We start from the raw sequence: 24,778 nt of genomic DNA on the forward strand, positions 1-24,778 counted from the left end.
GGATTTAGGTAAACATAATTGACCCATTTGATAAAGAAATTAATTTGATGCAGAAACAGCAGTGTTCATAGTGTTTTGGTAAAATTGTGCACTTATTTTAAGCGAACTCTTATGGACTGCAGACCAGCTCCTTCCTAGTATTTGAAACATGTAAATAGTTGATACTTTGAGAATTTGTATTCTTCAACATATTTCTGATGTGCAAGATCTTGTGGAAATAGGCAAACAAAGAGCATTCTTTCCAAATCTATTATGAATCAGATTCCACACTTCCCCCTTCTGCTCTAATCAACCCACTTTGTGCATGAGCTATTTCTAGTTTTGTTTTATTTACTTTTTCAAGTGCCCACATGTCAATAAAGTAAAGAAAATTTTTATATAAGAAGTTTTTGATAATTGTCAATCACATCAAGAAAAGTCATTGTTAATCCCGTAATCAAACCATTTATCTTTTTAAATCACAATTAATATAGTGTGGATGGCTTAAGTATACAATGTTAAAAGCAAAAAAACTTTTAGTCATATAATATATAAACTAAAGAGTTCATCCAAAAGCTCACTATATATAATTATTATAAGAAACACTTTATTGTAAACTTATTGTATAAAAATTTACATACTCCACCCTCATTTTTTGAAAACCCCATATTTCGTAAATTTTCATTCGAATTTGATTGATTAAGAAATTAGGTAATTGAAAAGAATAGTATTTATGTATTAACAATAACGTGTTATTATATAAAAATTAAATCTTATAATCAATATTATATAAATCAGATACATATGTTTTTTGGGAAGAGAGAGCTGAAAATTCATTCCACGTATCATATATTAAGACTTATTAAACCACTAACCTAAAGTTTTTAAGAAAATTAATTCCCAATAAGAATTAAGAAGTGTGGGACAATAAACAAGAAGAATCAAACATTCGTTAGACTATTTTGTTTTGGTTCTTCCAAACAGTTGGTCTGCATGGTGGGTGGCCATTATTGTGTCACCTCTCACACTGCATCCTAACAATAAGAGTCCCTTTTCCAAATACAAACATCAAGATTTTATTGAACAAAAGAATCAACACAACTGGCACTTATATCTATCAGATGTATCGCAATTGACAAACCCCTCGTAAAATTGTTTTCTTATAATCAATGTTACAACTACCTTTCAATTTTCTCAAACTTATAATTCAATATAAAACTAATTTTTCATCTTTTTGTCGTCATTTATAATAATGAATCAACAAGAATGCCGACCCATTATATTGAATTTGTACATTTTTGTGTATATTATAATGTTTTCATTATTGGGGTACAAACTTCCAAATCTATTTATGTAAATTAATTAAGTCAATTAATTATAGAAAATATCAGTTGTATTGTATGTAAGAAATAAAATAAATTAATTATAAATAAGAATATATGATTTATATAAAAAACTTTCTAGCATAAAGAAAAAAAAACCACAGAACAAATTCTAAATAAAATTCATTATCAACAAAAATTAAGTACAATCACTCTTAAGTTATATATTAACTTGAAATCAACAATCAAAAATATTCAAATTATTTTTCTAATTAAAATCTCACAATACTCTATGATTATAAATCAATACAAGAGAAATAATATTTCAAACAATTTTTTAAATAAACTTTAATTATCTTGATAATACCTAGCGACGAATTAAAAACTAAGAAAAAATCTGACATTTTCTATTTTTGATCTGAGTAGACTAGAAAAATAAACTCTTTGATGGGTTATTTCTTGCTTCATCTCTATGTCATACCCAAAAATCTAAAAAAAAAAAAATTATATTTATATTTCTTTATAACAAGAGCATCAATGTAAAATTATCTCATTTTTATTATTATTATCTGATGATGTGGGTTTGACCTCCAACCCATGGGAAGAATGTTGGCTCCTCAATATCACTTGGAGTTTTGTTCCGCAAAATTGGTGTTTATCTTAGGTGACTACTTTAGTTAGTATGTCAATTGAATTTTTATTACCGTTAATATTTTTTAATAAAATCTCTCTATTATTCACCATTTCATGAATTCAGTGATACATTACATCAATATGTTTGGTGTGACAATGGTATATAATATATTTGTTCAAATCCAAAATACTATAGCTATCACAATTAACCACATACCTATTTTGTTTAAAACCTAATTTTTAGAAAAATCTTTTCAACCAAAACATCTCTTGCGTAAATTGTAGCTATATACTCAATTTCAATTGTTAGATAAGACACTTTTACAGTTTAAATTGTCATGACAGTCAGATTAGTTGTCCTTAATAATTATGGCTTTTTTTTTTCTAAACTAGTTATGAAATCAGGAGTTGGAAGTCCAAGAAAATTCAATTAAAAGTTTACTGCAAATGTTGCTTGACAACTATTAATCAGAAGGAAAAAGAAATAACAGTCATATTCGAAGAAAGGTTATGCATCATTAAAATTACAAACATGATCCAACGAAGAAACTTGAAAACTATGATCACATGGACCACCTAATTATGAAAAATGAAAAGAAAAAAGGAAAAAAAGAAAACCTTCACTAATGTGGACCACCTAATTATGAAAAATGAAAAGAGAATATATATATATATATATATAAAGAAAGACTTGACGAATGTGGACCAATAACCATCTATATCCATCCCAAGCCAAGGAATGATCACATAGTTAAAAGTAAAAAATTAATAAATTAATGAACAACATTATCTCATGGAATGAACTTTCACTTGGTGTTGATTGCCATTCGATGAAATTCACCAACTTTTGGAAGTGAAAATTTATTTTGGTTTTACGTTGGCATGACTTTAATTACACGTTTGCAAAAGATAAGGAGTGAAAAAAGAGAATGATAAAAGAAAAGCCTAAAAAGAGGTGATATTAAATCATAAGCTTAAAAAGGGGTTGATATCCTCAGTGACAAAGGGTATGTTTCTGTTTTTATAAAATGGTAATGGTGATGGTAGAAAGCCACTATTTCTTCACTATCTGAAATTGCGCACACTTTTGAACTTTTAGTGGTTGTGATGAGTGCAAACCTTCTATCTGCCGCTTTAAAAGTGGACATCATCTCCATTACTCTCAATATCTGTGCATTCCTTCATCATCACATTTTTATGCACCTGTTCAACTACTGCTTAACTTTTTACTTGTACTGGAAAGTTTCTGAAATGATGAGAGGAAACATTACCCTACTCATGCAACAATCTTGTGAAACTAATCATTCCCTCTTCTTAAATGAATTATATGGTGAAGGGAAAAGCCCAGCAATGCAATCTCACAAGAATGAATTTACAGAAAGAATTTCTATTTTTACAACAAATTGCATAAATTAACAGCGTAAAACAGACCAACTTGTGTCATCGTCACACAAGTCAACACAAGTTCCTTCCAAACTACAAGCATGTTCGAGATGGTGAGATAATACAAACCCAGTGTGTACATATTTGGGGATTCTTTAGAGATACAACTGCATACACAGTTGAGGTTCGATCTCTGATGGGCAATACGGGCACTTAAACGGTCTTGAGTTGTTCTTTGACATCTTGTTAATAGACCGCCTGCAAAGCACGTGCCCGCAAGACATCATCATTGGTGGGTTATCTTCTGTTGATTGCTCCTTTGACACCGGACATACAAATATGGAATGGAACTGAAACTCCTTATCCAATTCCACTGGTACAGGCAACTGCTTCATTGATTGCCATTCTTGCCTCTTCCCTGCCATCACACTCATAAACTTCAGAAGTGGTGGCAAAGCTTGAACCCCTGCGCCTATTGTCACACTCAATGGGCTATCGTACGATTGTCCAACAAGATTGCAGAATTGCCTAGTTAGCTCCTCTGCCACTATGAACCAATTGCTTGGAGATAACAATTGTGGGTATGGGCAACTGTCCAGCTTTCTAGCCCAGATGAGGCAGACCATCAGCTTCTGGATCACACTCACACGGTTTGAAGCAAAAGGAGCCAGAAAGGCTCTAGCATACTTGAGAGCTTCATCTCTGCTTCCACCTCGTAATATTTCCACAAACTGCAAGCTGTGAAGTTTAAGCTGAAGGTCTGATCCATTCTCTTTCAGCTTATCAGAATTTGCAGCAGCCCATTTTAGTGCTGGCTCAAGGCTCCGACTCCTCATTGCTTCAAGGATCTCATACAATTCCTGGAAAGTGGATTTCATAGCAGCAGCATTTTCCGATTCCTTGGACTCACTTATGAAGCAGTCACCCACGTCAAAAAAACCCTGTCGATAGAAATGGTTTGCAATTATATGGTCAACTGTCTCACTATCAAATTCAACATTCCTGTAAGCCTTGGATATATCTGGATTCAAGGATTTCTCCAAAACTTTCACGTACTTGCTCAGTGCTATGTTCAGTTCCTTCTGTGTGCCTTCCAGTTGACTGAGGGGAGCAAGTTCTTGCAAATTTTTCTTTAGCTCAGTGAGGACATGCCGATCATCTAGTTGTGAGGATGTCTTTATTGTCTCTAATTCCTTTCCTATTTCTTGGATAAGCTTTTCAATCACTTCTTGGGTTTTAGAACAGGACAGCTTTTGTTTCTTTGCAACGCGATCAAATGCATCCTTAATGTTATTCAGCTCCATCTTTAGTCCTATTCACTGTCAGGAGGTTGTAACAATGAATCAAACTGCCAGTTGAATCAGAGAAAAAAGAGCTTTCCTTAATCAAGCTTTTAATGGCAAAGAACTTTAAGCACCAGGCAACATGCAAAACTAATGAAATAAAAAGACTTCCAGTCCCAGTTTACATTTTCTCCACAGTCCAGTTATTGCAACAGCAGCATACTCGTCAACAAAAAGTGGAGAAAATTCTTGGATTAGAACACTTAAAAGGTAGCAATTCTAATCTTATCTATTTAAAGACAGCACCATAATGGTACAAAAACCAATTTGAACTTTCTTATTTATTGAACCATTACAAAAGAGAGACAAGAAAATAAAATGAGCAATTTCACAATTCCATGCACTCAAATAGAAAAGCCTCTCTTTCCACCCTTAATATGTTGATTATCATATTAAAAGATGTAAACATGTAGCAATCGGCCTAAAGATATAGTTCAGCTCAAGAAAATTTTGGAAAAAAAAAAACACCCAAACCACCATAATCCTATTTGAGGCTCCAGGTTGTAACTAACTAGCAGTGACATTTGAATTTGGTTTTCATGATATCATGTAGGAATCAAACAAACCACCGAATTAATTGAGAACATACTGTCTTGGTAGTAATTGAAGCATGTGATAAATTTTTTTTTTTGGTAAGTGATAAATTAATTGAAGTATGCGATAAATTAATTTAACAAGTACATGAATACATTTTATGCTTAACAAATTCTAAAAACCAAAACACTTGGCAAAATAAGCATACCAAACATTCCAAGCAATATGCAGTTCAACCATTTCACAAAATTGAACAAAATTAATCATTGCATCATAGCCTTCTCAAGAAAACTCCATTAGATAATGCACTTAAGCTTTCTTTTCTCGATAAATCTCAATAATGAAACCCAACAAGAGTTGCATTATTGAACGTATTTTCATATAATCCAAATTGAACCAAACTAACTAGTTTTTGTTTCACACCGTTCTCAAGAGTAGTCCATCAAATAATGCACTTAACCTTGTTTTTGTCAATAAATCACTATCATGAAGCCCAACAATTGTTGCATTATTGAATGCACACATATTTTCTCTATTTCCAAATTCTCTTTTGCCCATTTACAAGCTTGTGGAACTCCACAACCCAGTAAGAAATAGCTACAACAGAACTATTACCAACAATTAAAGTAAAATTATATTCTATGCATAATTTTTTTGTCCCATAATGTACACTTAAGAAAACTGAACTTACAATTTCAAAACAGTTACTGAATAAATGATTTGCAATGCATTCCAATGAAAATCTCTGGCTACCTTATTTACAAATAAAAAGTTTCAACCTATGGAAAATTTGACGGTACCCATTACATGAATCCTAAAAGAAACAAATTCAATGAGGGGAACCTAAAATAGAGAACTGCTATTGACTAGCATTGCTACTTTGAAATCAATTAAATATCTTTCGCAGACTGGAACATGGAAAGAAAAATGCTGTCACAACCAAGGAATTGAACTTCAAGAACTACAGTCCCACCACAGTGATTGGACAGTTGGAAATAACCTAATAAGAAAACTTGAGAGGCAGAGGCACACAGCTAATTTCTGAATCTAAAGTGAACAAAATGCTGTTTTCAGATGTAGTTGTTGAATTACAAAAACTACAGTTCCACAATGATCTGACAGTAGGATTTAACCTACATAAGAAAACTTAAGCGGTGAAGGCACACAGCTGACTTTTGTTGTGCCTCAATCAAGAAACTCGTAACTACTCGAGAGTTATTTCCAGCTGATTCCCATAACCATCACTAGGGGTGTTCAAAACCGGTTAACTGAACCGGTTTGCCAATTTTTTAAAGATTAACTAATTTTGAACTGAACCAAAAATACCAATTAATCAAACTAAATTTTCGATTAACCAATTTTGAACCGAATTTCAAAGAATTACCCTAGTTTATTATTTTTTCCAATTTTCTAAAATATGTTCAATATTTTATTCAATTTTTTTAAAACCAGTTCGGTTCGGTTAACTGGTTTTGAAAATTAGACAAGTTGGTATATCTAGTCAAATGCAGCATATATTTGTAGGCCCCATGACATGAAAGGAGACAATTGTAACTGATATAAAGGTTAAAAAATTGTTCATTGCTTTTGAACTTATGTATCAGTTTTATCATAAACTTGGCTATCACAAATATAACTTTTACATATTTTATAATTAATAATTAATTACAATTAATTAGAAAAGGTTGGGTAAATGACTATTTATCCCCAGTATTTGTTAAAAGTTACAAGAAAATACTAAAGTCTAAAGGCAAGGGATTTAGTGTTAATATCTAAACCACAGGGCATTTAAATTTATTGGGAAACCTCAGGAGGTTTAAAATAACTATCCCTTCTTTTCTCCTCTATTCTTTTGTCTTCTTTCTTTTTTTGTTATCCTACATCAATGGATATCAATCTTCCGAAACATAATTTTGTTCCAAACACTATAATTAACACCAAAACAACCATACTAGGCTTCACAAACAGAGCACTCAGACCATAAAACATCCATGAGGATGATTCAGTGCCCTGGTTACCTGTGCAGGGATATACTTTGCCAGCCTAGGAAATGTAAACTACTAATTTAAAATATTTTTCTGATGTTTTTTTTCTTGTGTATTTGGTTTTGACTTGACTCATTATCCAATGGTGTTTTGGGTTTATTATAATGACTATCACAACCATTAATTTTGCTGACGGAAAGTAAAACTGCCTTTCTTTACCGTTACAGGGTTACTTCATTGGCTTTTTTACGTGATTTTTTATTTCATATATGCCCTGTAAATCTCAAGTATTTACCTACTTATCATAAAGGATGTAACTTTCATGAGAAATGATGCTCAGGTGTTAAAGATGCTATAAGACAATTGGAATGACATAGAAGTTCTATTTTAGAACTTAACAAAACAAATTTACATATCTCAAGCAAACAACGTCCATATAGCCCTTCTGTTAAGTCTCTCATTTCCAGATATACTCAAATCATGATTTGGTCAGCAATCAAATAACTAGTACTTCTCTAGGCTTTTGGCCCATATCGTGTGCAAGTCCTAAGAATATGATCCCACCCATTGAGATGAGGAAGCCATCCCACCTTGACAGTATCTATCCGTAACTTAGATGGTGATGTTGATCACAATCACTGTGAAATTTTTTCTCAAAAATTTCTATTAGATCTCGTGCATACTCTCTTGATGTAATATTTGAGTACTTAACCAAAACTTATTGCCTCTACTAGACTCTTTCATGGTGTTAGCAAATCATCATCCAGTATAGTAGTCACAACTTCATTCCCCTTATGCTAAGGTGTATAATACTGAAACTTCACCTGAGCTAATTGATGCAATAAAAAAATGTTTAGCCGATTTGCTTGCTAGATTAAGAATAGACAATGTTTATATTTTCTACTTAAATGGAAGAGCCATACAACACAGAAGAGTTTCATCATGTTCATCACTTAAATTATTATCAATACCTTAAATCAACATAAATCAAACTTCTCTAAATTGATAGAAAATGGCAAAGAATCAAGAATGAACTTCAAAAAAATATTTTTGAGTTGGATTATCACTTTTGTAAGTTTAATTTAATTGCCTTAAATTCAGTTGATTTTTATTTCCTTTTTGTTTAAGATCTGGCCACTATATAGGCCTAAATCTTATATCTTTGAAAGACGAACCAATTAAGAACTTATAAAAGTAAATAATTTTCACTTCTATCTCCCTAAATTCTTCTCTTCTAATACTCTTCTCACCCTAATTTATATTCTTCTTCTAAATTTGACTATATTTTGGTCCTACACCTGGTATTTTATTAAAATCCTAAAAGGCTTTATTCCATTAATGGCACCGAAAATCCTGTGTTGATTCTATTAGACAAGTTGCTATTAATTTGGTCTTCTAAGTGTGGGAGTATGTAGGAACTTAAAGCGCCTTGAGCCTTCCCCTATCAGCTTAAACTTTTTGGCAGGTCGAAACTTTCTGGTTAAATAGTGCTTCAACGTAAATTATGCAGAGAAAAAATCAGCGTTGTTGTTCGAAAATGAAAATATATATATATCAATCAACTATACAAACTGCTAACAGCAACACATATTAATATCAATCAATCTTTTACAAATTTAAAGACAAAATAACCAACACTTAAAAAAACTAAAAGAAAAAGAATTCAAGAACAGACGTATTTAATTCCAACTATTTAATGATTTGAAAGAAAAAAATAATCAAAATTACCACTTTGAATACCAGAGCAAGCTTGCAGTAAGTTCCCAACTTCACCTGCAATAGAAATTATATCACCAATCACAATGTTAATCACATTAAAATCACGCATTCTACAAAGACACACTCCTAGAAAGCCAGGAGATTCATTCAATAATTCCAAATCATTGATAAATCAAATACTAAAAGCAATTTATGTGATGGAGCTAGGTTCACAAAATATGAAAGAGAATGGAAAGTACAAAATGAGAAAAAGATTGATACGTACATTAAAAAAAAAAAAAAAAAACAAGTATTTGTAAAGATGAGAGAAACGCTGGGGAAGTAAACGGCTCTGTGTGGAGTATCAGAGAATCATTTTCATGTGATTTGGCCAAAACGGCCTGTTACGATTAGTTTTATCACCGTTTTGTCTACGAGCAGGAATCTAATACGGCTTCGATTTAGAATAGATCTACACCTGCTTTTAATCCTGGCCGTTGCGTGAGTCGGTTGAAATAGAGTGGACCCACTGTTTGTTTATTTTATAAACTTGAAAATTAAATATGTGTCGGTTTTATTTTATTTTACTGGTTTAAAATACTGCATTTTTTTATATAAAAATAAAAAGAATTAGCTAAAAAGAAAGCCAGTGTTACCCGTTAAGCATAGCAACGTCAAAATGGGGAATGATTTGTTGATATGCTTATTATTCTTTTTTTATATTAAGGAAAGGGTTTGTCAATCATGTTTCTAACATTATTGCAGAAAAGTCGATTTCTAATCACTCAAATATAACTTATCTTTGAAATTAAAGTTTTAAAAACTTCACTGATAATAGATTATTTTAGTGATTTGTTATACACCTTATTTAATCTTTTATCAAATTATTATATATATTTTAAATAATATAAAACATTTATTATAATTTTAAAACATAAAATATATAAAACATATAAAATCATAGGTTAAAAACCCAACCGATTTAATCGGTCAAATTGTCAGCGGCTTATAAACAAAAATTAAACCTAATCTTTATTTATTAAATTTTTAAATGATAATTTTACTCATAACAATAACATCAAAATTTAATAAACAGACAAATGTTTGAATTTTTAAAAATTAGCAAATACAATATTAGGTTTACACCAATCTTGGGTGGTTAATAAATCTTTTGGCCTCTATAAAATTACTCAATCTTTCACTTTCATCAGAGGCTACATTCTGCCCCAAATGTACGGACGCAAAGTTGAAGTACGAGCAAGTTATAAATCAAATATTACAGTGTACACAAGTTCAAAGAATAAAAGCCCCTTCAGCATGGTTCAATTCTGCTTGCTGCGCATCTCGACAATGCACCGAGCAACCTACTTCGCTACCTTCTTCTCCCTAAGCTGATACCTTCCTGAACAATCTCAGTGGCTATATATGAACCGGGCAGTAAAGGATCTGTGATCTGTCAAAACTGTGTTTCAAATCTGGACAAAAAGGCAGTAATTCTGATTGAATTATTAAATTTCATCAACTTCCATTGACCAAGAATCGGTTAGAGTTAAGAAACTGGTAGTACTCTTCCTCCCCATAAAGTTTCCTGAAAGATAAGAGTAATCAATAACAGTTTACATTAGCATAACTACTAGTTTACAATGTTTGATAATTCAAGAAAAGAGATATCTAGTTGTTGTTAGCACTGGCAACACCTCTCCAAAGTTTACATATGTACTGAAGCCTTTCTAAAAACTGAAGGAAGTAGTGGATGAAACTAATAAGAACTAATACTTCCAGCTCCAAAATGTTTACTGGAATATGCTAAATATGAATCACTTCACAAAACTTGCTAACAATTAAGGCTTTTAAATAAAAACTTCTTGAATTACTCTATTGGTTAGATCTTATCTTGATCCTTTACATGGATCTTCATTTTAGTGGACAGTCTGTTCACTCCTTCATAATTCTTCAATTGATGATATCGTTTAATTTCTTCTCAAATGACAAAAAGTAAGAAAAAAAATCTTGAATATGATCCAGATATACAAAGATAAAGACAATAACAAAAACAATACCAGGCAGAGGAAAATTTTCAGAAGCCTTGAATTTTTTAAGCCGAGATCATTTAAATTGAAACTTACGCTAAATCTGCCAACGTTTCTGACTTAATCACAGCCTTCCCTTCTGGCAGTTCAAGACAAGAATAATGCATTATTATTTCTTTCAAAGTGTGCTTTGTACTTTTAATGTCGTTATCCCATAAGATGCTCTGAAATTAAAAGCAAAATTATGTAAGCTCACATGTAGTATGCCAGACAGCAAAGTCTAAGTAAATAGCATAAAAATATTGCTATGAAAGTTTAAAAACATGTAAAGCATGCCAAATTGATCCTGATGTCAACTCAAATTTCCAAATCTCGTAGAAGGGATATGTGAGCTAGTTCCTGATTGAATTATAGTTGGTCAACACACACAAAGGAAAACCTACCTTCCGAACATATTCTCTTTTCACATCTTCCCAGGGTAATTTGCCTCCAGGAGAGAACATTGATGCATTCCAGAGTGCTCCTCTAGCAACCATGACTGACGAGGCACCTTAGAAAAACACAAGTATTACTTAGAATTCATAAAAATCCAACAGAATTCAACAAAGGAATATAGAAGTTTGCATGTTCAATAAAAAACCGATTCATTGTATGCACTAATGCAATATCAAATCAATCCATTTGCAGAAGTCCCTAAGGAGGCTTGATATTTCAACTACCCATAAACTGTCCAAATAACAATATTAAATTGTATTTTACAATCAATATTTGATGAATATACACTCTTCAATGGTGCATTATTAATAATTCTAATAAACAATAAATAAATTTTATGAAAGTAAACAAGAGTATTTTTTTTTATTAGAATGAAATTAATTAAACAAAAATATATTGAAAAGATCTCACTACTTCTGTATAATGTTTCACCTAATATAGAAAATATTTAAATCTTTCAAGCACATTTTCCTGTAATATAAAATAAAAGATGTATATTTAAATGTCCAAATCATTGCTTCATACATTTACATTGACATTGCCAATTCCATCACACTATAAAGTTTGAAGAAATAAGAAAACAATTAGACAATATCTACCGGTAGCGCTTTTAATGTGTTGAAAATCATCATACTCAAAGACATCGCCATTAGCAATAACTGGAATAGACAATGCTGCTACAACATCAGCAATTTCACTCCACTTAGCTGGATCCCTTGGCCTATCTGCTACTTTTCTGCAAAATTTTTCAAGAAAAATACATGTCACAACTGAAATAAAATTTGAGAGAGTTTTATACTAAAATTTCCAAGGTTATGTAATGATAAATCTAGATATTTAAATGCAGACATAGTGATTGAGCTTTACATTTAAAGGTTTTCAGAGGATATACATGTATAAACAGGGAAGCTACATTACTAGGTTAAAAAATATTATCTTTCTATGTAATAACTTAATTCCTATTTCACTTCCATGTTTAAGAAATAGCAAGTATTCCAAATTCTTTCTAGCTCAAGCGAAAAGATAAAAAATTGATCTAAAAACTCCAGTAATTTGTCCTGGCAATGGCAGATTTTGCCTTGGGAGTCAAACAAGTTTCAAACAAGGCCTGGAAAGGATATGCTTTGATTGAGTTCCTTTCTCTATGGAAAGGAAGCCAATGTCAGAAGAAAATAAGTTAATTTTAAAATGATACAAAACTGTTCACTATACAACCTCAAGTTGACTGTGTCGCTGGCCTGACCATACAGAACAAATGTAAATAATAATAATCCATTATATTGGAAAATCATAAATACTGCACAAATGCATCTCATGGAACAAATGTCATAGCATGGAATGAAGCAATGAACATCAAAATCTACTCAATCACACAAATAAAAGTATGAAGCTCCTGACAAAATATGCGCAACCTAGAAACAACCTTCCATGCACAGCAAGAGCAGAAACACCTGTTTTCTCAATTCTCCTTGCTAGTTCAACAGTATCCTGAGATGATTTTAGAAGTCGAATCTTGCATGTCACCGGAACATCCAAATTCCTTTTCAGTGTTGTCAAAATCTGGATTAAAGAAATAAAAAATAAGGGATAGTCTTATTGAATATTTTCAACCAAAAAAAGGAAAAAGAGACTTCTCCAAGTATATGCAAGCATACATCATGAATGAGCTCTGGCTTAGCCAACAGAGCAGCACCCATGCCCCCACTCACAGAAAATGACTTGGGGCAGCCCATATTGATATCAACTGCTGCAACATCTTCACACCTAAATGGATAAATTCCGGTCAATAATGATTAATCAAAATAAGGAGTGGAGAAAAGGTTTTGGTCAGAGAAGGGATGACTAAATGCCTCCAAATTGACCAACCCCTAATTTCAGACACAGATCTAAAATCCAAGCTGCCTACACCTAACTTGAATGGGAGAGAAATCATTGACAGATCAGGTATTGCATTAGTTTTAAATGCATCACTGAAATGAATATGCCTTGTGTAATGCCAATGCAGGTTCCAAGCTATGACTGCTTAACAATTATAACAAATGAAATAGCTAAGCCATTATTATAAATCAAATATTATGCCTGCTAAGTAATTATTATAAACCAAATAGCAGCAATAAATCAATCATTTCAATTTTGCGCCTAATATAAATTTAAATAGGCTATAAAGCTTAATACAGCTTGACTGGCTCAATGATGCACTTCTGACAGTTCTTTATAGTATAAATACACATGAAATTACTTGAACAATTCCAAAACCATTTTTATTTTCTGGCTCAACTAAAGCACATTAACTCTCAGGATTTATATCAAACAACTCAGCCAGGAAAATTGCAGCATTTGCTTTTACCCCATCCAAATTTAATGAGTGCCAAGCACGCCCTAAAGAGCCACTAGAGAGCTAATTGCATCAGTGACTTCTATCAAAATTTCCTTTAATGAAACGAAATATACACTTTCCAAGAATTTAAAGCTACAACAGAAACCAGATTTAGCACTTTAAAACAATGAATACCTGGACAACTTACACTATCTTTGCAGCATTTAGGGCCCTCACAGCATCAGAAGTTCCCATTTGAAATACTACCTGATTTCTTTCTTGATGACAAGTTCTAAATACAACATTATCTGTTCCCTTCTCCACAAAATCTGTTGAGCCAATGTAATCTGGACAACAAAAGAATATATGTGGCTCCAATCATTAAATCATAAATCAACAATAGACCAAATTTTTCCTTCCACAGCTTCCACCAAAAATAGGATTTAATTAGCTATTCATTACACAAATATACTAGAAATAACATCAATAGTCTATTTGACTTGCCATTCAAAAGACAAAAACAAGAAATTCTGTTTAGGAATCATTACATTGATTTGTTTATACAAATAAGGTGAGACAGAGAAGAGCTATGGGTATAGGCTCATGTCATTAATTAGGTGTTTGTTAGCAATGAAATGTCTTGAGTTCTCTCTCCAAAATCAATTCACTGAGAAAGTTATAGATTTCATGGACCATTCAAGTATGTCTGTATTTATCACCATATTTCTCTCCTCATTCAACCTTTTTTCACCATGCACCACTTAAAAAGGTTGAACGAAATTGAAGGAATTCTAAACCGTTTCCCTTTACTCCTCCTTCAGGATGGAACAAAGAAACCTAGACCATGTACAATACTTCCCAAAACTCTTACTAAGTCTAGAACAATGACTAATTTATCGTTCAACTTATTTATATGTTCTATCTCAAAAACTTAAAAGTTTCAAAAGTAAATTCAGTAAATGTCAGATAAGTTTGATCTCACACTCATTTACTAAAATTTTCTGATCTTTGCTTTAAATGGAGCAACCATAATCTGAGTGCTTGGATTTTGTTTCTCTTGTCCATGAGATTGATTAAGGAATGCATCATCAAATAATGTTATATCAAATAGAACCTATTATAAGTCTATCAATTTATTTTAGAGAATGGAAAACTTCATAATTCAAAAACTCAATGCGGAAGCTATTAATGGAATTGTTAAGAAGCCAAAACTGTTTACCATTTATTAAAAAGAAAAAAAAAAATTTGAAAAAAATCAAATTACTCTATTGATCTGAAACATGGATAAAAGATTGCCACTTATTACATGCTAGGACTCAACTAGTACATAACTGGCTACCCCAACCTCCAATTCAATGCTTGTACCACAATAAGAAAGAAACCTAATTTAAACAAAAAGGGAACAATCAACAATAATTAAACTTGAAGTGCCTACATAAAAGAAAATGCATATTCATCACAAATAGCTTGTTGATGAGTCCATTGAATGGCGCATTTCTACAATCAAAACCCTCATACAAGCTCATCATGTCATACATTGGCCAAAAGTGGTCAAGGATTTTAACATCAGATCTCACAAGCAAGCCCAACCAAGCAAAGACCCAAGCCAAGAGCAGGGAACACCATTATAATCTACCAAATCAAGCAGTTTTCATAGCTTCTAAATTTTTTGAAACCTTAAGAGAAGGACACAGTAAATGATTGGCAGTTAATGATACCTTTAAAAACCCTTATAGTACTATAATTTTTGGTCATTTGATTGAGTTGGCCCAAAAAAGAAAGGATGAAAACCATATATCTTGTTTGCTGTTAGCTATGCAATATTTTTTGGTCTGTGGTTTCCAGCTCACAAAAACACAGCAAAAATAAATGAATAACCTTCACCTGGACGTCGCCTGCCTACATTTTGCTACACTGCTTCAGCTGATGACAGGCCAAATAGACAGTTATACAGTTTGAGCCTGAAACGCTGAGAGTATGAGCATTGTTGAAATATATGTTGTAATATCGTGTAAATAAGGAATCCATCATATAAAATAGAAATATATAGATATCTTTCCTAAGTTAGATAGACGTAGTTAATAGCTTTTCTAGATTAGTTAAATATACTTCTTATATAATATTGTATTTTTCTTTGAATCAATACATCGAAATATTCTCCAATCATCATCTTTTTTTATATGGTACCAGAGCCTATATTAGGCTTCTAAAATTTTCCCAACAATCCTAACCCGCGTCCCAGAAATTCTAAGTCGTTTTCCAGCTGTCTCCTCTAGCCATCATGTTTTTGTTCTTTTTCGGTAGTCGTGCCTACACCATTGTGACCGGAACTACCTCGCCAACAAACCTTTGGAAGAAGTGTCACCATTTGCCACTGCACACACCTCCACGCACCATTAGTCCTCTCAGTAGCCTTCGTTGCCAATCTCCTTCTCCAGCAAACGTGCGACAACACTGCCTCTCCTAGTGGACTTAGAAGATGCCAAGAAAATCTCATATCATAGTAAAGTAAAAACAAGACGTTTTGGCCAAATCAAGCGTAGAAGTAGAGTATCATGCTATGACCTTAGTTACCCATGATCTTATCTAGTTGAAGCAGTTAATTCAAGAGTTGAAGTTTTCAGATATATCGTAAATGATATTACTTTGTGACAACCAAACTGCACTTCACATTTCTTCTAATTCAGTTTTTCATGAAAGAACAAAGCACATAGAAATTTATTTTCATTTTGTTCGTGAGAAGATTATGTCTGGCAACATTACCACAAGTCATGTTAACTCAAACAATCAACTTGCTGACATCCTTACTAAATCTCTCCGAGGTCCTTGAATTAATTATATTTGTAACAAGCTTGACGCATATAACTTATATGCTCTAGCTTGAGGGAGAGTATTGAAATATCTATTATAATATCATGTAAATAAGGAATACATCGTGTAAAATAGGAATACATATATATGTTTTCTAAGTTAGATAAAATTAGTTAATAAATTTCCTATATTAGTCAGATACACTTCCTATATAATATTGTAATTTTTCTAGAATCAATACATCAAAGTATTCTCCAATCATCTCTTTTCATAAGCATGAACACCTAATTGACAACACAAAACATGAAGCAGCAAAGATGCCCAAGAATATAGTCTCTCGCAAGAAATTTAGTTGTAAAGAAACTGATTTTGATGATAAACTATGTTGGTTCATATGTATGGCTAAAACATGGACACTGCCATGATTACATTAGAAAGAAATTTTTGCAAAATTCATTACCAAAAAATTATGTCATCAAGCAATTTGCATAAAAAAATTAATTCTTGTTATCATATAAACTTTCTCAACATGTTTGATGCTTTTAAGTCATCCAAAGTAAGTTCACTTTAAAAGATCATGCGAATAAATAACCGAAAAACAGTTACATCCACATAACCAGCTGAATCCAACCATTTTATCTATCGATAATAAGTTTACATGCATCTTGCCTGGTGATCTCATTTAAGTAGTCCTACAGATACCTTACATCTATCAAACACATTTCCCAAATTAAAAACTCTAGCATACACAAACAACCGAAAAGAGATGTAAATTCATAAAAAAAACCAATTCTAATAGAAATTAAACTTCACAACTTCTTAAATCTTGATGTAAGATTTCTCAACTTCTTAAATCTTGATGTAAGATTTCTCAACATGCACAGTGCATAATTATTACAACTTCAATCAAATCTTGCAATGCATAGTTAGACTTATTTCCTTAGCTAACTGATTACAACCATCCTTCTGTCGCATGGCCATAATAACTGATTTTTACAGATAATTCCGGTCCAATTTGGATACATCATCTAATGGCATAGCAATTCCTCATAATTTTAATTATCAAAAACCGCAATCCCAAACAAAAATCCAGTTAAACTAAAAAGCCACGTAAATAGTTCAGCATAAACCAGGAAATTAACGAACTTGCAAAAACAGAACATGAAAATAAATAGAAGAAAGAAATTTTAAGAAAGTTAATTGAAAACGGTACCATTTACTCTGCGTTCACACTTGAGAAGTTTATGATCGATAATCTCCTCCCCATAAGTAATATCTGCACCATATTGAGCAGCTAATAACCTAAACGGCAATGTCCCCTAAAAAACAGAAATAAAATCGAAAGATGCTTAGACACTGTTCGGGTGCAAACAAAAATTAAAGGGAGCTCGTAAAGCTTTTGACTTACAACTCGAACCATGGGAGCGAGGACAAGCTTGTTCTCATATTCCATTATTTCCGGGTTCGGAACGAACCAGGAACTTTGGGCTTGATTTATAAGGAACCAACCAGAGTCGAAACAAATTCTTCTGTTTTACGGTGATAATAAGAAACCAACGTGTAGTTATAAGGAAATTCAATTCTGTTGATTCAATTTGGGCTTGATTTTAAGGCCAATCAGGAACTTTGGGTCTAATAGGTCCACAATTTTAGTGGCAAAATATTGATAAATATATATGAATAGGCAATGTCATTATTTTGAATTACTGCAGAAATCCAAGCACAAAAACAAGTTTCATTAAACAAGAGTTGTACGTTTCAGAATGAATAGATTAGTAATTAAAGTCTCAATGAATCTTTGGCAATTTGGCATATCCAAAAGGACAACATGAAGTTTCGCTTTCTCTCTCTTATTTCCTCAACCAATAATGTTATGTATATAAATACTGATATATCACGATATAATTAAATATTATTTTATTTTTTATTTTTAATTATTCGATCACATAATAACATATCATTATTCATAAATAAAATTATACATATAACAGTACCCTTCCTCAACATAAAGGATGTTTCATACTCCTATACTTTATTGAATGACATATAATGTTTTTTATTTAAAAGTATGCTCACCTTCCATGGTGTAATCTAGTAACATCTCACAATTTCAAGTGCCGTTTCAACTAAATGTACCATTTTATGTGTGATCTAGCCAATTTCATACCTAGTTTGTTTGTTGACAACTTTTAACATTTAATTTAATTTTTATAATTATTATTATACAAAAAGATTTTTCATTGAACAAACTTACAAAAGTGGACACTTAATAAGCAACCACCCAATAACAAGCTAGAGAGACCCATAACGCAGATAATAGTTTCATTACTCAGACACTATACTTGACAATATATCTCCTCAATTTCTACTAGATTATTTTTCTATTTAATTTCTTATCTACAAGAGAAAACTATTACCTCTCATAAAAAAGAGGTCATGCAATAAAATGTAATTAATTAATTATCTTATTTTTATAGTGTTTGAATTGGAATAAATCCCTATAATTATGGTAGAATTAGGGATATTTAGATATGAAATTTATTTGTTACTTCTTCATTTTTATAAATATAAAGGAATTATACAAAGGTTAGGGAAGAAAGACTTTGAAAACTCTCTAAAGATTCCAAATACATAACACTTTGTTGTAATTGTTACACAAACTCTATCAGAACATTCCTAGAAGATGAATAACATAATCATGGATATAAACTCCTAAACAATAAGTCAAACTAAATTAAAATTTTTTTGTCTCTCTTATTCTTTCATATAGAATTTCGTATAATTTCTCACACACAATCTTTATAGACAGTGGATAACGAGATTATTTCCCATTTCTAATCATCATAATTATAGTCTTTATTGCATACCACTTTTAGGTTACACTTCAAATTGGTGATTAAAAATTACATCAAAGATTTGATGCTAGAAAGATGGTTTTCACTTGAAATATATGTTTACCGTCAATCTCTAACATGTCATTCTTATAATATGAAACCAAAGATCTTTATAAACCTTTAACGAATCTGACTCTAGTTGTAATGTTGATCTCCCAAGACCATCAAATCCTATTAGTGCCACTAAAAAAATCAACTATCGACAATTAAGATGCAACAATCAACATCCGATATGGTTGTGCAACTAAATATAGTAATTAGCATTTCCAACAATGTCACCTAACAATGTTACTTTGATATCAACATCGTCATCAAAGACCCTAGTCCCTCAAGAAGCATTAGTCACAAAGAGTACACCAAATTCCACACATAGCTAGCACTTATTCTTGTTGGCAACGACAATGACAAGGTGCTCATAACTAGGGGACTCTGAATCCTCTCCAATGCATATCTTGAATCATTAAGAGGATACTTAAAAATGTTTATGGATAAACCCAGACAGTAAACTTGCAATCCTAAATAGTGGGAAGACTCTGCACATCAACTTTTTTTATCCATGTAAGTCAATGCAGTAGCACGCAGGCACTCTTAGCTCAAAATATTGAGCCAAATTGTTGAGCTTTCACCAAAATGTGTTTAAATCTATGAGGCATCCAAGTTTTTCCAATGCCTTTTCTTTGCTACTTTGTATAACTTGTCGCTCTATCTCAAGTTTGTCTAAGAATTATGTCCAAAGTCTTAGTTCGAGTACATGCATGCTTGAACCCGTTTTATCATGTATTAAGTCTTCATTCACTCTTGTCTAAATTTTTTTAAGTGTGTCAAGTCAAAATCTTTAAGCTGATAGATCAATGTTAAAATAGAGTAACTTAAGATAAACTAAAACTTTATAATTGTGTTTGTCTGCTTCTGTGCACATTTGTTGTTGTTGAAGTGCGTTATCGCAAAATCCTTAAGCTGAAACAATGACATTAGAAATGGAGTGACTACAAATGCACTTAGCAAAAATTCCTTTGTATTGATATAAACGTCTGAATTTAATTATAATCATGTGGTTGTGTGTGTGCATACATACATACATACATAAAAAAAATTATGTGTGTATAATTTGGTGTACATAATTGGATACACAAAGAATATATCATCATATGATTGAGTAATTTTGAATTAAAGATAAAATAATATTCAATCATATGATAACACATCATTTATATATCTAATTATATATTCAAAACTGTGTATATACAGTATTAACATAACAACAACAAATATGTTCCAAGGTTAAAAAGGGCTTTTTGTTGGCACTTTGATTGTATTTAAGCGGCATATGTTAAAAACTTAAATTAATGTTTAAATTGAATATTTAAACTAATGAATGTTGGTGCTTAAAAAATACATGACCATTCATCCGATGTCACGCCAACAAAGCAGCAAACTAGATAGCTTACCACCACCCGCATTTGCATTTAATTCTCCAAGAAAGAGAGCGCCCACCCCACCACTCCTTAAAGTCAGACAAATCTTCACCATAACTTACCAACTTATCTCATGCAATCTTATTAATTCGTGCATCGTCATCGGAATCACAACTCCTGAGAAAAGGCATCTCCATTTAGCCTTAGCCACATAATCCCTCCCCTGGTTTCTTCTCTTCAAAAGCTGTTACCAACCCATTCCATGGAGAAAGATAATTTTATTTATTGATTTCGAGGTGGTCTCGTTTGAATGAATCGTGTGTAACTTTGATGTTTTTGCCTTGAAGCTTACCATCAATATCAGTATTGCCACAAAAAGAGAATGAAATTTCAGATTTAGATTCTTATTCTTATTCACTAGTGTGGTGCAAACCAGTCAAAATTGCATTTTATATCTAACAGGAAGACCCTTCAATTATAATATTGAAAAAGTAATTGTTGATACCTTCAAATATTATTCTGAGAAATAGATGCTTGAACGTTAGATTTTTCCAAGAAAAGTAAGTCGTCTAAAATAGACCAAATGTGACTTTGTACAGTTTTTGCTTAGAATTGAAACTTGGAATAAAGGTAAATGGTGGAAGCTTGTGACGTTGCTGCCATTAAAAATATATACTGATAAAATCAAGCCAATGAAAGTGGATGGTGACATGGAGGCGACGACAGAAGAAAGAAGAAAGAAGAAAGTAGAAGATGGGCTAAGGGTTATCTTCCTCTGCAATTTTGATTCAGATACATCCACAATATATATAATGTTATTCTTGATTTCAGTTTGTGCATAATTATTGTATAAATAATTAAAAAAAATAAGACAAAAAGTCTTATAATTTACCGTTTAAAATAATATATCAATAATATAGGTTATTAATAAAATAACCACATTTTGAACACTTATAATAACCAATTTTTTAAGGGTTAACCATTATAATCAAATAAATTAAATTACTTTCTAAGAAAAATTCTAAAATATCTTAACCCTAACTACTAATTTTTTTATATTCAAGAGTTCATATCCAAAATCTCACACAAAAATACAAATTCAAACAAAGAATTAACTCCAAGTATTCAGATTATTAAATACTTTATTATTTTATTTTTTTTTTTTGCTTCTTACGTTGATGAAATGCTGTATTTTAAGAAAAATGGGCAAGATTGCAGGATTTTCATGAGTTCTAAGCATTTCCCAAAAGTCTAACGTAAATGAAAATGCTAAACTTCGATTTGGGGGGAATAAATGAAGTTTTTAGACTATAAGTGTTTGGGTAATTCTAATAGCCTTTTTAAGGGTGTAGCATAAATGTAGAAGCTACAAATGTTTCCAAAAGTTTAGCTTTCTCCCTAAATATAAACTGGAACCTTGAACTTTAATTTGAAAGGCACGTGTAAGATTTTAAAATATAAGGGAATTTAGGAAAATTTAACTAATGTTTTTTAGGGGGTGTATAGGCAACATATCTTTGTACTAGAAAATTAAACATCAATTGGGGTGTGGGGGCAGAGGTGGGGTGGGGTTGGTTTGTGGTTGTGTGTAATTGTGAGAATTTAAAGCTAGCAAAGTTTTAGTAAGCTTTAAAGGTGGTAAGATTTGGAATTTGGGGGTGTATAAATTTGTGTAAATTTAGCTTTTTCTATAAGCTAATAGCATGAAACCTTAGGAATGAAAGGGTGATTTTGCAAATTTATTAAATTTTATTTATTTATTTAAAATAAATCACATTATCATTATAGGATCGATCAAAATGTCAAATATTATTATATTGGTTAGATATAAAGGTTAATAGAAAATATAAAACATTTTGGTCTTTCTATATGCGTATCTTTGAGAACGTTAAAAAACTGAAAAGATATATTGACTTAAAAATTAACTGAAAACCCTTTAAGTACGTTCATTCAATACAACAAAAAATAAATATTAAATAAGAGTATGAACAACTTACATAAAAGCATATGAAAGGTGTCATATATAAATATAAAAGCCATCACTAATTATTTGTACATATTTAAAATATACATAATTGCTTAATACATTATCATAGTTTGAATATTGAATAACATGAAACATAATCAACATGAACAAAAATTGAACTAGAAATAACATGTCCCTCCTCATGCAAACTCAACTAGCCAACTCACTCTCCTCGTGCAACCCTGCAAACTCATCTCCTATCTACAAAATAAACATAAAGAAATGTATGAGTGTGAAAACATGCAATAGTATGTAACCGACTGGGCATCACAACATGCATACAACTTATGTTCATATTTAGTGTTCTATATCTTAAAAATTGCATAACTCTAACACATAGAAATCGTCATTAGAATTTCCTATGCATCCTTTCTTTCAAATTCATTTCTAATCAGTTATTTTTCGATATCCTAGATGTTTATTCTTGAATGACCTTGACATCTTAGATGATCAGTCCTTGAACCACTATGGTATCGCACAAATACCTATTCTCATATTTTCAAAATCCCAAATGTTTCATGAAAGCATGACATTTCTACTTTTGATATTTTAGATGTATCATTCTCATTCGCTTCTTTTAAGTGCACAAAGCACATATCAATCAAACTTAGGCTACATAAGCATTGATACCTTGGTTATGCGAGGAAACATTGATGTATCTTTCTTTCCATGCATGTAATTCATAAGTGGATTACCAATAAGCTATTCGAAAATGGTCCTTATGGTAGATGCATTCATGAAACATCTTACTGACCATGTAAGGAATCATTGGTGCAATTCTCCTTTTTACGCACATAATTCATAAGTGAACTATTCAAGTGACACCCTTAATGCCCTCATATGAGCATGTATGAAATATCTTATAGGTATCTAGGGCTAGATTTGAATCAAACTTAATTTTGGCTCTAACAAGCCTGAAACAAGCCCCATATTAGTGAGCTTGAGCTTTACATAATAGTAAAAACGAGCTCAAGCTATCAGTTGAGAGACTTGGGCGGCTCACAAGCTGGTTGAGCTCACTCAAGCAATGTTGTGTTGTTTAACTTTTAGTCAAAAGTCAAACTCTATTTCCCTTTTAACTCTTAGTTAAAATGTTTAGTCAAAAGTAAAAACACTTTCAAGTTTCACCCTTTCAGTCTCTCACGCACAGCATTTTCTGGCCTTCTGTAATTTTCTTCATGTTTCAGCTTTTGAAAAACCTCATCACTTTACATCTTTGATAATGATGTCAGTATCTAGTTGTAACATCCCTCCCTAGAAGTACTACCCATCGAAGGAGAAATGTTACGAATTAATATCCAAAGCTTCTATATTATTATTTTTTTAAATATTTTAAAATGAACACATCACTAAAAGTGTTTAGAAATTATTTTAAGAAAATTGAAAATTTGAAAGCGAACAAAAAATATATATATCCTATATGAAAACTCATCTGAAACATCTAAGATTATGGAGTAATCATATACATGCCCCTAGATACAACTATACAACTATCTGAATAGGGCCAAAAATCAACAGTGTCATATGTATGTAACAAAAACCATAGGTAACCAACCCTAGTCTAGGTCTATCTTTGCTGACCTGACCCTGCCACGTAGCTACCTCGATCACTTGTACCTGCAATCATGAAAGAAAAGGAAATGAGAGATAAAACACTCAGTAAGGGGAAAGAATTAAGTAAACTATATATTTTCCTGTTCTAACTCACTCTCGGGACTCAATCTCACATTATAATTTCCATAAGAAATCTAAGTGATAATCTAGTTCATTCTTTACTATTTGGGTCATACTTTATCTCATCTGACATCTATTAATACTTTCTGAAAGCTAACTATAGGGATTTGACACTTTTCCTAAGCTCGAATTCTCTTCTTCCTTTCACTACACCAATTTTTAATCTGAATTGTGTTATT

General features: G+C 31.7%; 2 protein-coding genes across 3 annotated transcripts; both read right to left on the bottom strand.

The window, feature by feature from the left end:
* Positions 1-3,281: 3,281 nt before the first annotated feature.
* LOC123227925 (protein RMD5 homolog) lies at positions 3,282-9,312 on the bottom strand. 2 transcript variants are annotated; one of them, XM_044653080.1, is made up of 3 exons: positions 9,164-9,312; positions 8,908-8,952; positions 3,282-4,665 (listed from the first exon to the last, which is right to left on the bottom strand). In XM_044653080.1, the coding sequence occupies exon 3, from the start codon at positions 4,619-4,621 to the stop codon at positions 3,473-3,475; it is 1,149 nt and encodes a 382-aa protein (XP_044509015.1). In that variant the 5' UTR covers positions 4,622-4,665; positions 8,908-8,952; positions 9,164-9,312; the 3' UTR covers positions 3,282-3,472. The 2 variants fall into 2 exon arrangements, with proteins under 2 accessions (XP_044509015.1, XP_044509006.1); XM_044653071.1 differs by having other exon boundaries at positions 3,282-4,636; positions 9,164-9,311.
* A 632-nt stretch (positions 9,313-9,944) lies between these two features.
* On the bottom strand, positions 9,945-18,046 carry LOC123209187 (tRNA-dihydrouridine(20) synthase [NAD(P)+]-like). The gene is made up of 9 exons (XM_044627042.1): positions 17,939-18,046; positions 17,744-17,849; positions 13,928-14,066; positions 13,058-13,166; positions 12,826-12,962; positions 12,002-12,138; positions 11,351-11,457; positions 11,004-11,131; positions 9,945-10,465 (listed from the first exon to the last, which is right to left on the bottom strand). Exons 1-9 carry the CDS (start codon positions 17,981-17,983, stop codon positions 10,396-10,398), a joined length of 978 nt encoding a protein of 325 aa, XP_044482977.1. The 5' UTR covers positions 17,984-18,046; the 3' UTR covers positions 9,945-10,395.
* Between the last annotated feature and the right edge of the window lie 6,732 nt (positions 18,047-24,778).

Source organism: Mangifera indica, chromosome 1, assembly GCF_011075055.1.
Source record: "Mangifera indica cultivar Alphonso chromosome 1, CATAS_Mindica_2.1, whole genome shotgun sequence".
In the NCBI taxonomy this organism is placed as follows: Eukaryota; Viridiplantae; Streptophyta; class Magnoliopsida; order Sapindales; family Anacardiaceae; genus Mangifera; species Mangifera indica.